The 13,770-nt window shown below is 46.2% G+C and overlaps 1 protein-coding gene across 2 annotated transcripts in view; it reads right to left on the bottom strand.

Annotated features, from left to right (window-relative positions):
* Window positions 1–13,770, bottom strand: part of Dtd1 (D-aminoacyl-tRNA deacylase 1) — a 159,415-nt gene that overhangs the window by 119,192 nt on the left and 26,453 nt on the right. The window contains exons 4-5 of one of the 2 annotated variants that reach the window (XM_029474345.1): window positions 7,048–7,154; window positions 6,355–6,458 (exon numbers count right to left, since the gene is read on the bottom strand). In XM_029474345.1, coding sequence (XP_029330205.1) covers window positions 6,384–6,458; window positions 7,048–7,154 — 182 coding nt within the window. In that variant the 3' untranslated portion in view covers window positions 6,355–6,383. Of the gene's footprint in view, window positions 1–6,354; window positions 6,459–7,047; window positions 7,155–13,770 lie in introns of those variants that run through there. The other variant, XM_021152900.1, reaches the window with a different exon arrangement.

Here is a 13,770-nt window from a genome sequence, read left to right as displayed (position 1 = left end):
GGGAAGTGGGGGGGCGCTATGGGGGACTTTTGGGATAGCATTGGAAACGTAATTGAGGAAAATATGTAATAAAAATATTAAAAAAAAAAATTTAAGTCACTAATACATTTGTGCTCGGATATATTGGTTTAGAGAAAAATAGATTCTTTGGCTTGGTGCAACTAGAAACTGTGCATGTATCAGAGACAGAGCTGTGAATCACAGTTTCAAAACTGCCATCCAAATTCCCATCACAAGGAACAAGTCTTCAAGTTTTACAACTCTGATAGTGCAGGCTGCAGATTCAAGACGGCAAGATGAAAGTCAATTGATCCAACCACCCATCCGTGGGTTCCCAAGCAGAGGGGCACAGTCACATGTGCCTTGGGAAGGCTTCTTAAGACTACAGTGGGGCTGGTGAGATGGCTCAGTGGGTAAGAGCACCCGACTGCTCTTCCAAAGGTCCAAAGTTCAAATCCCAGCAACCACATGGTGGCTAACAACCACCCGTAATGAGATCTGATGCCCTCTTCTGGTGCGTCTGAAGACAAAGACAGCTACAGTGTACCTACATATAATAAATAAATAAATCTTAAAAAAAAAAAAAAAAAAAGACTACAGTGTACTGACTCAGGACAACTGCCCACATGGAAATGAGTTAAAGAACTGAAAGAAAGGGGAGCCCTGGCAAGTCCCCACCAGAATGGAGAGCCTGCTTGCAGACATGTGGTGGGCCCATTCATGGGCTAGGCGTTCTGGTGGGTGCAGACAAGGCCTGGGACACCTGACTGCCGCTAGTAGTGGGCAGAGGTGAGGAAGTTCAGGAGCCCCACCCACTCACTCTCCAAACCACTCCCCACAGGGCTGTTTTTATTTCATAACTCACAGTAAAGCAGATGTTCAGACCAAGAGACCAGAAACCAGGCAGGATTCCACTTATGAGAGAGGTCTGGCCAAATCCTTGTCTCACCCTGGTGGGAGGCCTTCAACATAGACTGGAACCCAGAAACCAGTGTCACCAGAACAATGACCATGACAACAACACAAACTGTATAATGGAGGAGCAACCAAAGCAGAAATAAAACAAACTCAGCCAGTATTTCTTCAGCCAACTAATGTGACAGAACAGACTACAATACTGTGAGAAGTGGTAAGACCCAAGTCCCATGCCAGCAACCAGACCTGCAAACATCCCCCTGAAGCAAGAAAGTACCCGAGCCTGTTGGAACTGGCTGGTGTCCGGGGAGATTCTAATCTAGAGCAAGCATAAAATCAGCAGAAAGAGGAATATCTGCATTTCTTCCATGAAAAGGCCAGCATCCACATAACTATTCCTTCTGATAGAGCTTCTCACTAGATAGGTCCCTCATCTGCAGCTCCATAAATGGCAGGCTGTGTGGACACCTGCATCAGGCTGTCTGGCAGAAGCCATGTGTGTATATCTGTCTGTCCTCTGTATCACCTGAATTCCATAGCATTGATTAAAGGCTGCTCCAGTCGACAGAAGGATGAGCAGAAACACCAAATGGACTTCTTTTCCATCCCCTGCTGCACCCTACAAATACCCTCCAGATCCTCCATACCACAAATGTGTCTGTTTCCACCCTCCCAGGTCCAGGCACAGTGATAGACGCTGGCTGGCTAAGCACAGAGAGGAAGTTATAGCTAAAGCAACAGCATTACTCAAAGAAGCATAAAGTTAAAAGCTTCATGGAGTTAAAGGCACCATTCTGCACTAGTCAGCTCCTGACAGTGATCTGTCAATAGACACATGAGTTAGTGCAAAGATGTGTGTTCGAGGTTCATTTTTCTAGCTTCTTCCAGTGTTTCTACTTAGTCAGGCTTTCAACCACAGTAAATAAATGAGCACATAAGTAATTCCTAGCCATATTCTTAAATAGGAGGGCTCTGAACCCCAGAAAAGAACCCTTCCATTACCCAATGCGCTGCCTCGCTAGGAGAAATGCCCACCTGCTCTTACATAATGTCACTTCGTCCATGTGAGTGTCAGGGAAGTAGCCCCCACTTGGGAAAGGTCACTTAAGATTAAAACCAGAACAAGTTTCTACCTCAGGGATGCTGGGCTAGGGTGCTGATCTCCCACCATCTAGGCGTCTCCAGACATGCACCTGCAACCATGTACAGGTAAACATCAGGAAGCCCCAGAACCCTGTTCTCCCACAGCACACAGGAAAGCACGGGCTCCCACAGGAGGGAGGCAGCTCCCGCTCGGCTCGCATAGCCTGAGACCCGGGCAAATGCCCCCTACAAAGGACGGATGGATGGATGCTCTTCTCCCAGCCATCACAGTATATCATCCGCCTAACTGCAGCCTACAGAACGGTCAGGCAAGCTGCTGATGAGACTGTAGGACAGACACAAATGCTGCAATGCCCAGTCCCAGAAGTAGGCAGAGTTCTGGCTAAGGCAAGCCAACCGCTGGCTACTTTACCAGCTCAGTCTCCATCCATTCAATGCCTATTGATGAAGCACCAGAACCTGTGAAGACAAGAATCCGCCTGCACTTGAAGCCCAAGTTTGAAAACAACCAGGAATCCCTTCTCTCTCCGTCAGGGAGCTCAGCTGAGCCCTCCTGTTCCCTGAGAGACTGGCCCAGCTCAGGAGCAGAAGTGGCAGTAGCCTTCTTAGAACCAGGACAATCAGTGGGGGAGGAGCTCATGAGGTCCCATCCCCCACTAAGGGAAAATGGGCAAGTGGCTGAGAAAGGCGTGTGTGTCATTTCTAGTCAGAATAAGCTGTCCATGCTCCAGTAAGTAATGCCTCACTCGTGCCTGTGCAAGCAGCTGTAAGGAAATTCAGTACATCTCACGCACACATACACACACACACACCCGCACACACACGCATGCACACACACACATGCACACGAGCACACACGCATGCACGTACAAATAATAATAAACTAGGCAAGAAGCTTGTCGGAAAAAGGAATTTTCACTGGGGGAAGAAAATAGATAAGAGAAGATAACAGAATTTAAAAAAAAAAAAACAAAATTCAATATATGAGCATATGAAATTGTCAAAGAATTTTTAAAGAAACCTTTATATTTCAGCTATGTATTCAATGTAATAAATGTTTCTAATAATTTAAATAAATAAATAAATAAATAAATGACTTCATGATATTCACAGACAGCACAGTCCACAGCCTACAAGGCGCTGTTCCTACTCAAATGACACATCTCTGAGCACACTTCTTGCAGGGGTGTACACCTTAGGAGTGGTGAAGAAGGGGGCTAAGCAGAGAAGCAGGAAGACAGTGACAGATAGAACAGCCCGACAGTGGCTGGGGCACCACTGCCCTGAAGGGTGGAGAGAAGCCCCTCCTCGGAGAAGATGTTGCCACTGGAACCAGGAAGGTCTGGCTGGCTTCTTCTTGAGCTGGAGAGAGAACATGCCTGAGTTCTGCACCAAGAAAGCTCGCAAGAGCGTGTAGAATGGGCGGGATGGCCCTAGAGGTACAGCCTTCCAGCCTTGTTGACAGAAAATACTAGGATTGTCTGCTACATGCTTTGAGAAGGCACCAAAGGGTCTGAGCCATATGGCTGTCACATTCCTTGTGTTCTATGCTGACTAAACGTCTTTCATGGTCTCTGACTTTCCTGGTTTCTCTTACTCTAGATCCATGTCTGAGAGCAAGGATCAGGTGGCAGGCAGTATGTCTGTCCCTCCTCACACTCTCATACACACATAGGCACTCACAGGCTTGCATACAAACACACCTTGTTCATCTGCACAGATGGCTTACAGAGTTGATATTTCTTAGAAACTGGCCAAAAGAACCATTTTTCTGTAACACTGAAACTTGCCAAATGAATGGTTTTCCATAATACAACTGTAGAATTTGGAATATAGTAAGGAAATAAAACACTTAGGATTAAAAGCTTACTTGACAGGAACACATGTTTTTCTATCAGTAAGACAAATTTGGCTGTGCTCTTCCTATCTGCACGAAAGCAAGCCAAAATAATGTCTGCTGCAAGAGAAGCCCGTCTAGCTGAAAGGGAAAGGCAGAGAGGCCACAGCACAGGAAGGCACCATGGTCACCTTGGCCCTTCTGTGCCCACTGGCTGCCACCTGCTGGAGAGCCAGCAGATGGAAACCTGCATGAATGTCTAGGGTCAGGAAAAGCTACAGATGTGAAATTGGACAGCACATGAATTTTAACAGCAAGGACCTCTAGGACTCCATAAAGTCTTCTTTAACCTAATAAATTAATATAACTTCCTCCGATGTTTAAAGAACACTGTTTGAGGCTCACCAGGGTTCTCTGGTTTTATGGAATATTACAGGTATACAACATGCCATTTTAAAATAGTTTAGATGGAATGAAAAAGCCAACCTAAATTTTCCCAAAATACAGTTAAAGCAGAATAATTCCTCAAAACTATGGGACAGCAACCACATAAAACCAAAGGGAACAGCGGGAGCAGAAAGAAAAGCGAGAGAGACTGCCACCTGCAAGCTGCGGCTCCACTGGCTTCTGGGATCAAGCAGACCACAGTGGCAGCAATGGCCGGGAGGACGAGGGAAAGGGACATGAAAGCTGTCATGCACCAGGACAACCAAGAGGTCAGTGGGGACCTTGAGCCCCCGAGGGCAGAGCAGAAGGAAGATGCCGAGGGACTCACTCACTGTAGATCAGGAAGCACAGATGACAGCCCATAGAGGACCCAGAATGGCTCAGGGCACTCACTTGCCTAGTGTGCATGAGACAGTGGGATGAATTCCTAGCACCAGAGGAGGGCAAGGCCAGGAAGAGTAGGATGATGAGTAAGCAGGCCCTAGAGAGCTAAGTGAGGCTGCTGAGAGCCTGGAAAGGGAGAGTCAAAGCCAGGCCAGACTGGCTGGACAGGATGTGACCTGTACCACCACCAAGGGTCTATATTCAAGGAGCCTCTATTCTGTCACCACCTTGAAAATGCTTAGGGTTTTTTTTTTTTTCTTATTGTCTTATTTCTCAGGGACATCAGAAAGTTTGGAATCCCTAATTAAGTAATCCCTGATTTCCAAAAGCACTACACATGAAGAAAACCGGCTGCTACTTGAGGAGCCACGCGGTACGAAGGAAACCTCCTAAGGGGTCTGAACAGGGGTCTTTACTTTCATTTCACTTTGGCTCTGGCCTCAGCCCGGGAACGGAAGCTTTGCTGCTACACTGGAAGTGGGGAGCAGCAGGGCTGATGCCATCTGCTGACCTCTTTCTCTGCAAAGAAAAGAGAACTGTCTGCCATGACCAGAAGGATGGAGAAATCTGGTCGACTCCACCATATCCAGGCGGCAAGGTTAGCATGACTGTGGTGAGACAAACTGGTGTCACATACTGCCTGATGATGCACTAAGAAGAGAACAAGACGGCTTTTGGACAAGCCGCTCTTCCCACCACACCACAGTGCCTTGCTCTAACCACAGACATGAAATTGAGAAAAGGTCTACCAAACAGCATTCCAGAAAGGGTCAAGGTCGTGAAACACAGGAATGACTAAGGAACTGACTCAGGTTGAACAAAACAAAGAGAAATGACAATTGTAATGCAATGGAATTTGCAATGTTGCACAGCTAAAACAAAAACTGGTTAGACTACAGGATGTGGTGCCTTCCTGTAAGATCTAGCCAAGCAGCAGAGGCAGCAGCCACAGCAACTGGGCACTGGCGGCTCATGCCTAGAATCCTGGTACTTAGAAGACTGTGGAAAGAGACTGACTGGGTTCAAGACCAGCCTGGACTACAAAGTGATACCTTGTGTCAGAAAAAGGAAGGAACAGAAAATGGGAAAGGAAAGAAAGGAGGAGGGAGGGAGGGAGAAGAGAAGAAAGAAAGGAGGAGGAAGACGGGAGGGCTAGTGAGTTCATATAAGGCTGTAGTGTAGCTAATAGTGTTGGATCAGGGCTAACTTCAGTATGTGATCACTCTAAATAATACATCAAAACTAGGAAAGCCAGGAAAGACTAGCAGGGTTCTGTGGGCTTTCCTGTGAGGCTCAAATTATCTCAAAGTTTACATTTTCCTGTAGATTGTTTGTTTGTGATTTTTTAAACGTTATCAGTAGGGGTTGGAGAGGTTGTTCAGCGGGCTGGAGCACTGACTGATCTTCCAAAGGTCCTGAGTTCAATTCCCAGCAACCACACAATGGTCATCTATACTAGGATCCAAAGCCCTCTTCTGTTATACAGATGAACATGCAGACTGAGTATTCATATAGATAGATAGGTAGGTAGGTAGGTAGATAGATAGACAGATGGACAGATGGATGGACAGATGAAATGTGTCAGTAATAGCAACACCCTCAGTTCCACTTTTGAAGCTTAATGCCATGCAGACATGGTCCTACCTCTCAGCCAACGCAAAGTGTCAATGGCTCCACACCAGTCACTCAGCCTTGTTTATATCCTGCATCCCCCACGTGAGCTCATCGTTCCACTTTGCATCCTCCTCAGCATCCTAGGAAGGGAACGATGCTAGGAAGGAAGAGCAGGAACAAGCCTAGTTCCACAGCCTGCCATGCCTCATGTCTCTATCAAGTGGATTAATTAAAGCTTTTATATATGCTAAACACAATGGGACAGCATAAGTTTGCAAGACTATTATACATCCCCTTTCTCTGTTTTAATTACATTCTTCCTGAATGCTTATAGAGTTGGCAGTAAATCCAGGTCAGATGTTGCTTTAAAATGAAGACTTATAAAGAATCTTGAGTGGCTCATCTACCACCCACACTTGGACAAAACCCAATCCAGGTAACCACTCTCACTGGCTACACTAGCCAGGGTCGCTGCTCTGCTGCCACCCAGTGGCAACTGGGTGCCATGACACCTAGCCCAAGAACAGGCCATAGAAGAACAGAGGCTTCTAAGAACACTTTGTCTGCACGGTGGAGCAGAGACATGCTCAGGAGTTCTTGAGAAGAGAGAAAGTAAGATAGACGTGAGGCTGCAGCCATGAAGGGTTTCCTCCACCTCAGGATGAGGACGACCCCAGAGACAAGGATTAGGTCAAGGCGCATTACCTATACCCTCCAGACTGACAGGCTCCGGGCTCCAGGCTTACCTGCTTTGGGTCAGAGCTAGCAGCTCCAGGAGCAGGGGACTCCAGCTCTATAGTCACAGGCCCATCGTTCTGAATGTGCACCTGCATGTAGGCACCAAACTTGCCATCTGAAAAAACAATCAAACAAATTCAAGAGTTGGAGACCCCAGGTTTACCTGGCCAAAGACCACATGGACAACAATGTAATAAAAATATAGAAACCTGGGCAGTAGGGCCCGCCAGCCAACACAGGACAAATGGCCATCCCCATGAAGGACTTAGGAAGGGGAGACAGCTAAACAGCACAGACATTACAGGCTGACCAAGAGAACTGGCAAGAAAGACCTGGTAACACAGAATGTCGTGTGTGTGGCAGGAAGGCACACTAGCACAGCCACTGAGCGACGCCATCTTGGCGCCATGTCCACTAAAGGCTCTCATATCAATCCCCATTCGTTGGCCTTCTGGGTTTAGGGCAGGTTTATGACTCCTGTACAGAATCTTTCTCCAGGAGCCATGACTTCCACCACATCAGTTTTCCATTCTGATTCTTCCCAGTTTGTTTACTTCCTCCTTAATTTCACAAGGATTTAAAAAGACAGACAGACAGACACACACACACACACACTAGCATTGGTTTTCCTCAGTGCACAGACAGTAACACCCAAGATGGTATTAAAAGCACCCAAACTGTCTGCCATCTTTTATAGGCAAGATAGTCTGGTTCCCAGCGGGGAACCAAGTGTGCCCAAATAATGGTGGCTTTCTGTGATCTCTTATGATTAAAGTGGCCATTCAAATCAACAGAGCCTTTGTTTTATCTGTGTCACACTAGCTAAAAAGACATCAGCTGGGAAGGAAATCATGTGTTTAATTGCATGCTAAAATTATGGCTACAATTAGTAGCAAATTTCACCATCTACGCTCCTCAGGGAAGCTGCAGGCAGACTCAGGAGGAAGAGAATTATTTTCAACCTTGAATTTCTGTTGGCAGGATATACGGCACATGCTTCACTGTGGCTCTCATTCCAAGTAGTGAGAAATTATTTCTCTTTTCCTGTTTTTCTTCAGTGGGGAACAGAACTATTATCTGAATTTCCATTTGCACACACAATAAATCCAAAGACAGGTTTTAAGAGGTCTTAAAATGGTAACATTTTTTTCCAGTCCAGATCAAAGGGTGAAGTCCCCAAGAAAAATTACACTGGCCAGGGAAAATAAATACACTTTTAAAAATAAAAGACAAGAACATATCTACAAAATTACATCTGGTTTCATGTGGTGATATAATCGAGTTGTTCTTAACTATAAGTCTCAGGGTTCCACCCAGGGCTGCAGGACAAGCACGTGTCAAACATGTTTGTGCCACATGTTTCAGACACAAAACCCCCAGGCTGGGGTCCAGCATCTACACACTGGTCTCAGGCAGCTGCTGTTCAAGGCCCCTTCCTAACCAGGCTGGAAGGTGAACCACATCTCAGGATTCACTACTGACCTGAGGCTGCTGTCCATGCCTCTCTAGACAATGCTCAACTGACTCTCACCACATACCAAGAAGGTCCACCCCGCCAGTCTAGGGCCAGTCATCATGACTGCAATGAATGTGTAAAAGCTTTGGTCCCTGTTACTAACGTACCTACCATTGGCCATCAGAGTATAAGGTCAGTCTGAGGGACAGCCCAGACAATTGACCAGGAAACACAACAACAACAAATGTTATCAAAGGAAAAATGGAGTGACCAAGAGGCATGTGCTGTTGTTTCTACCATCCAGAACACTGCCATGACCCGCTGGAATGTGGACCCATGTTAGGGGACATGGCACTAGACAAGAGCCTTGGGCTAGCTTGAACCAAGCCCATCTCCTACAGGCAGCTCCCTTCTACCCAGGAAGTGTTCTCACCACCCAGACTTCTTTCCTGTTCCACTCTTGACCTGTTCAGAGCCCAAGCAGGGAAGGAGAAGTTGCTTGTGGAAACTCTAGCACAGGGTGCACAAGCACCAGGCCATGGAAAGGCTATGGCCACTGTCTAAGCTGCAGGGCTTTGAATCCCAGGACTGGGTAGGATACTCATGGGGGTGGCACTGGCAAGCTTCTGGCATATGTAGCAGCTCTAGCCTCATGTACAGAGCCTGCTTCCATGGAAACAGCAGTGTATCCCAGCATCCCCACCTCCTCAGAGGACATGGCCTCACCAGAGCAACACACTGGGTCAACGACTGCAACACAGCAATGGATGCCTGGCTCCAGACAAACTGACTGCCAGTGGCAAGGGCTCTAGGAGCCTGCAGCAGAAACCAGACTCTCCAGGAAAGACACCTCCTCAGACTTTCCTGGGAAGACAGCTGCTTATCAACACATGGGGACAGTATGGGTAACTGAGCTCAGAGTATGAACAGCTAGACCTGAGTATAGATCTCTATTCTATACTGGAAGCCTTGAAGGGAACAAGAGAGGCAAACCCTAGACCATTGGTGATTCTCCCAGACCCAGGCTCCCCTTCTGAAAGTGTTCTGCTTAGCTGTGCTAATTCTGTGCACTGAGGCAGCCCAGGTCCAGGATGTCATAGCAAGGCTTACTAGAGAAGGGGATATACCTGCGGCCCAAGATCAAAAATGTCTAGTTACAGGAAGGGGCTACCCTCAAACACAAACCATAGAGCCAAAAATATGGCTCTATAGTAAACAACCATTTGGCTGGTAAATAAGTAGGACCAAAAGTCACCTCAGCTGGCAGATATTCTAACTGAGCTTAGGTGCCAGGATCATAGATTCATAGCAATTAAGGAAGCTCATCCCGTCTAACACAGAGCTCTAGGCAATGCCTCTGATCATAGGGCATGGCTCAGACATCTTTGTGATCTGCAGTTCCTAACAACCCTGCCCAGATAACCTCACAGGAAGTAGAAGTCCACCTCATCTCCTAGAGGGGACACACAGAGCCTATGTGGGATGGCTGCAGTGTCTGAGGCCCTGATGGACCTACAAGGACAACTTTGTAACACAGGTATGCAAATATGTTGGCCATGGCTGCTAAGTGAACCCATCTCAGACTGGCCAAGGACACTCCTCTGCTGAGAGCAACTGGCTAGGAAACCAGCCAGGGTCTTCTGAGCTTAGCCTTCCATTTCTTTGAGCTTGAATATGATGTATTTTTAGTCTTTGTCTCTCCTGGCTATGAGTAAGGTAGGGAGTTACATTTAGAGTCTGTGCATGTCCACATTGCTGACAGTGAAGTTGATTTCCCCTTGTATCTTAGATACATGATAAGATGTGTACTTTTGTCAGACAGCCCTTTAACCTCATAGCAGAACTTCTGCTGGACTGGTGAAGATGGTTGGCTGCAGTATAAGAAACAACATAGAGATATCTTTCCCCTTGGGAACACAGTGGCCTCAGAGGGGCTTCACAGCAAGGTTCTCATCCAGGTCAGAACTTTAGGATACATAGGATGCCCCACAGGATGAGCCTCAGAGGCTCAAAGGTAAACCAGAAGAAGTCAAACAGGGAGCCCCCATGGGCAGAGAGCATCTCTCCTCAGAACCACCTTCCATCATCAGTTCCTGTCCCTCCAAAAGTGAAGGGTAATCCTCAGGAAAGAATAATGCTCTCTCCTCCCCATCCTGTACACATGAACACAGACACACAGACACAGACACGCACACACACACAGACACAGACACACACAGACACACACACTTGTAATTATTGCTGAGAAGTAAATATAATCCTTAAAAGCTTTCCCAACCTAAACATCTACAGGGAAAGGCTAAAACTGTTGTGAATACTGCCTGAAGGAGACCCAGCTGGAGGCAAGAGAGTGAAGTTGTCATGATCACCATGTTAAAATAGTAAACTCGGATGTCTTGGACACAGAGTAGCTGGTGCAAGAAGTGGCATCCTGTTTCATGCAAATGTCAACAGAGTGGCTTGGAAATTTTCCTGAGGGATCAGATGTGGCAAAAAATGACCCATGCAGAATTTTGACATTTTTAGACCATAAATTTATTATTTGGGGGGAAAAAAACTAAATGAAATAAGGAAGCAAGAAAATAGACAATAGACCACACAACAAAAAGTAAAGAAGAAATGAAAAGACTGAAGATTAAAGTAAAACAATGAAATAAAAATGAACTAGGACAATTAAGAGGTAGTTCTCTTAAAGAAAAGAAAAAAGAAAGAAAATAAAAGGAAATACTAAAAATAATCTGAAAAATGTTCAGCCACACACTGAACATTAAAACTACAATGAGATTATCACACAGATGGATATTTTTCTAAAAATTTAAATTATATTCTGTTGACAAAGCAATGAAGAAAAGAGAGTGTCACAAACAGTGGGGGGAGGGGGTGCAGCACCCTCTGACTTAGCTGTCAATCCCATTTCTGAGAACCTGTCCCAGGTCTATGCCTTCCACAAAGAGTGGTATATGTACAAATTTATTCTTTGCATCACTCTGGGACTCTGGGGGTTGTATTCTATTAGTGGGGTGTGTGTGTGTGTGTGTGTGTGTGTGTGTGTGTGTGTGTGTGTGTGTATGAGTGCTTGGCATGGAGGTCAAGGGACAATTTTCAGGAGTTAGTGCTTTCCTTTCACCATGTTGGGTTCTGGGAATCAAGCTCAAGTCACCAGGAGAGAACACCCACTGACACACGAACCCACAGCAGCAGTGGCTATCTACACAAGACCTGCACAAGATCAAGCCAGTTCAAAGTTCCAGCAAGGAGGGACAAGAGGACCTTGAGGTCCCAGCCCTGGCTGACGAGCTTTGGCGGTTGGTGGGTGCTGGGGAAGGGAGTCTCTTTTCCTCAGGAGTGTGGCCACTGAAGGTTGCTTGTGCCCTAGTGGATGACCCCATGCGCATGAACAGCACTAAGGATTCAGTGGGTTAATAAACAGAGATAAATAACGTGAGAATTCGGACATAAAATTAGAAGGGGGTGTGATGGGTATGGTCCTGGGAGGAGAATGGACATGATCAAGCTATGTGGCATACATATGTGATACTGTCAAAGAAGAAAGGGGGAAAGACCCAAAGCTTTAAAAATCCAGCACTCCAACAGCAGCACTGAGTCACACTACACCCCAGCCATAAGCACGACTGGGCTGCCAGCTATGAGACGTGAGGACATCGGGCTAAGCTGGCGTGGGAAGACTCTCCGGGACACATCAACATGGAAGATAAAAATGGCGTGACATGAGCTACCTTTTACAGTAAAAGCCAAACATTCGCATTTGCTTACATCGACATACAAGACGTAAACAGAAAAAGCAATAAAACTAATTACATGTAGAAAGCTGGGGGCACAAGGTTGGACAGGGGTAACAGGAGTATACTTTCCATCGTGGGACTGTGCACATTTAAACTTCAGCATCAAACTACCTGTTCAACACTAATCAGAAGAGCCAAAGAGGCCGGGTAGTGCTGGCATTCCCAGCACTGGCAGACAGATCTCTGAGTTTGAGGCCATCCTGGGCTACAGAGTGAATTTCAGGACAGCCAGGACTACACAGAGAAACCCTGTCTCCGGGGGAGAAAAAAAAAATATATATATATATATAGAGAGAGAGAGAGAGAGAGAGAACAAAGAGGTCTCAGATGTCCTAATTTCAAATCTTACTACAAATCAAAATGGTGAGGAACGTGGGGGCTGGAGAGATGGCTCAGCAGTTAAGAGCTCTGGCTCCTCTTTCGGAGGACCCGAGTTCAATTCCCAGCCCCCACATGGCAACGCACAACTGTCTACAGCTACAGCTCCAGGGCATCCAGCACCCTCACACAGACAGAAGTGCAGGCAAAGACATTAAAATCTTAAAAAGAAAATATGGTGTGGTAGGGGCTTAAAGACACGTCAGTGAAATAAAACTGGGAGTGCCAAAATGAATGCCCAAGCCACCAACAAAGGCAAAAACCCTACTGTAAGTGTAAAGTAGATCTGTTCTTTTTGCACTAGATGAAGACCACTAGAGAAATCGACAATTTGTCAACATGCAGAGAATAACTGACTGTGGGGTGCCCACTCCCAATTGGTACATCTATAACGCAGCCCCTACAGCTCAGGCTCAGGAAAACCACAGAAGATTCTAAGAACTAGAATCCCAGGGCACCTGCTGTGAGACAGTATCTTCTAGCCATGAAATCTCAACGCTATGGCTACCTAAACGGGACCTGCACAATGACAACACCAGTTGACATGCTGAGTGCACAGGGAAATTACACAAGGCCCCACCCCTAGATACAATCAATTGGCAACTGAGAGGACAGGACTCTGCTTAGCCCAGAGACAGGCCTCCTATAGGTTATCTGTTCTCAAGTGGTCAGCCCTACATACATGTACACACAAGCTAAACAATAAATGGACTCTGTAGGTTGTGTGTGTGCATACCGAAATAGAAATAAATGATGTGACGTTTAACTCAGAGGATGGGTGAAGGGGCCCATAAACTGGAAGGATTCCTTCAGACACAGCAAAGGGAAGGATGATAAAAAAGACACATGTACTATTAATTTCCTCAGAAAAGCATAGGTGTAAAGAACATAAGTCAACAGAGTCATCAATATTTCTGTATTCCCAGCACTGGGTCGCTGGGTTTGAAGGGTTCCAGTGACTCCTGCAGGCTGAACAGGATTGCTTTCTCATCCCAAGTCCGTGTAGTACTTGACTGGACAATGCAATTATTTTTTTTTTATATATATTTTTATTACATATTTTCCTCAATTACGTTTCCAATGCTATCCCAAAA

The sequence above is a fragment of the Mus caroli genome, chromosome 2 (assembly GCF_900094665.2).
Source record: "Mus caroli chromosome 2, CAROLI_EIJ_v1.1, whole genome shotgun sequence".
NCBI classification, from domain to species: domain Eukaryota; kingdom Metazoa; phylum Chordata; class Mammalia; order Rodentia; family Muridae; genus Mus; species Mus caroli.
This window is presented reverse-complemented; position numbering and strand designations above follow the sequence as displayed.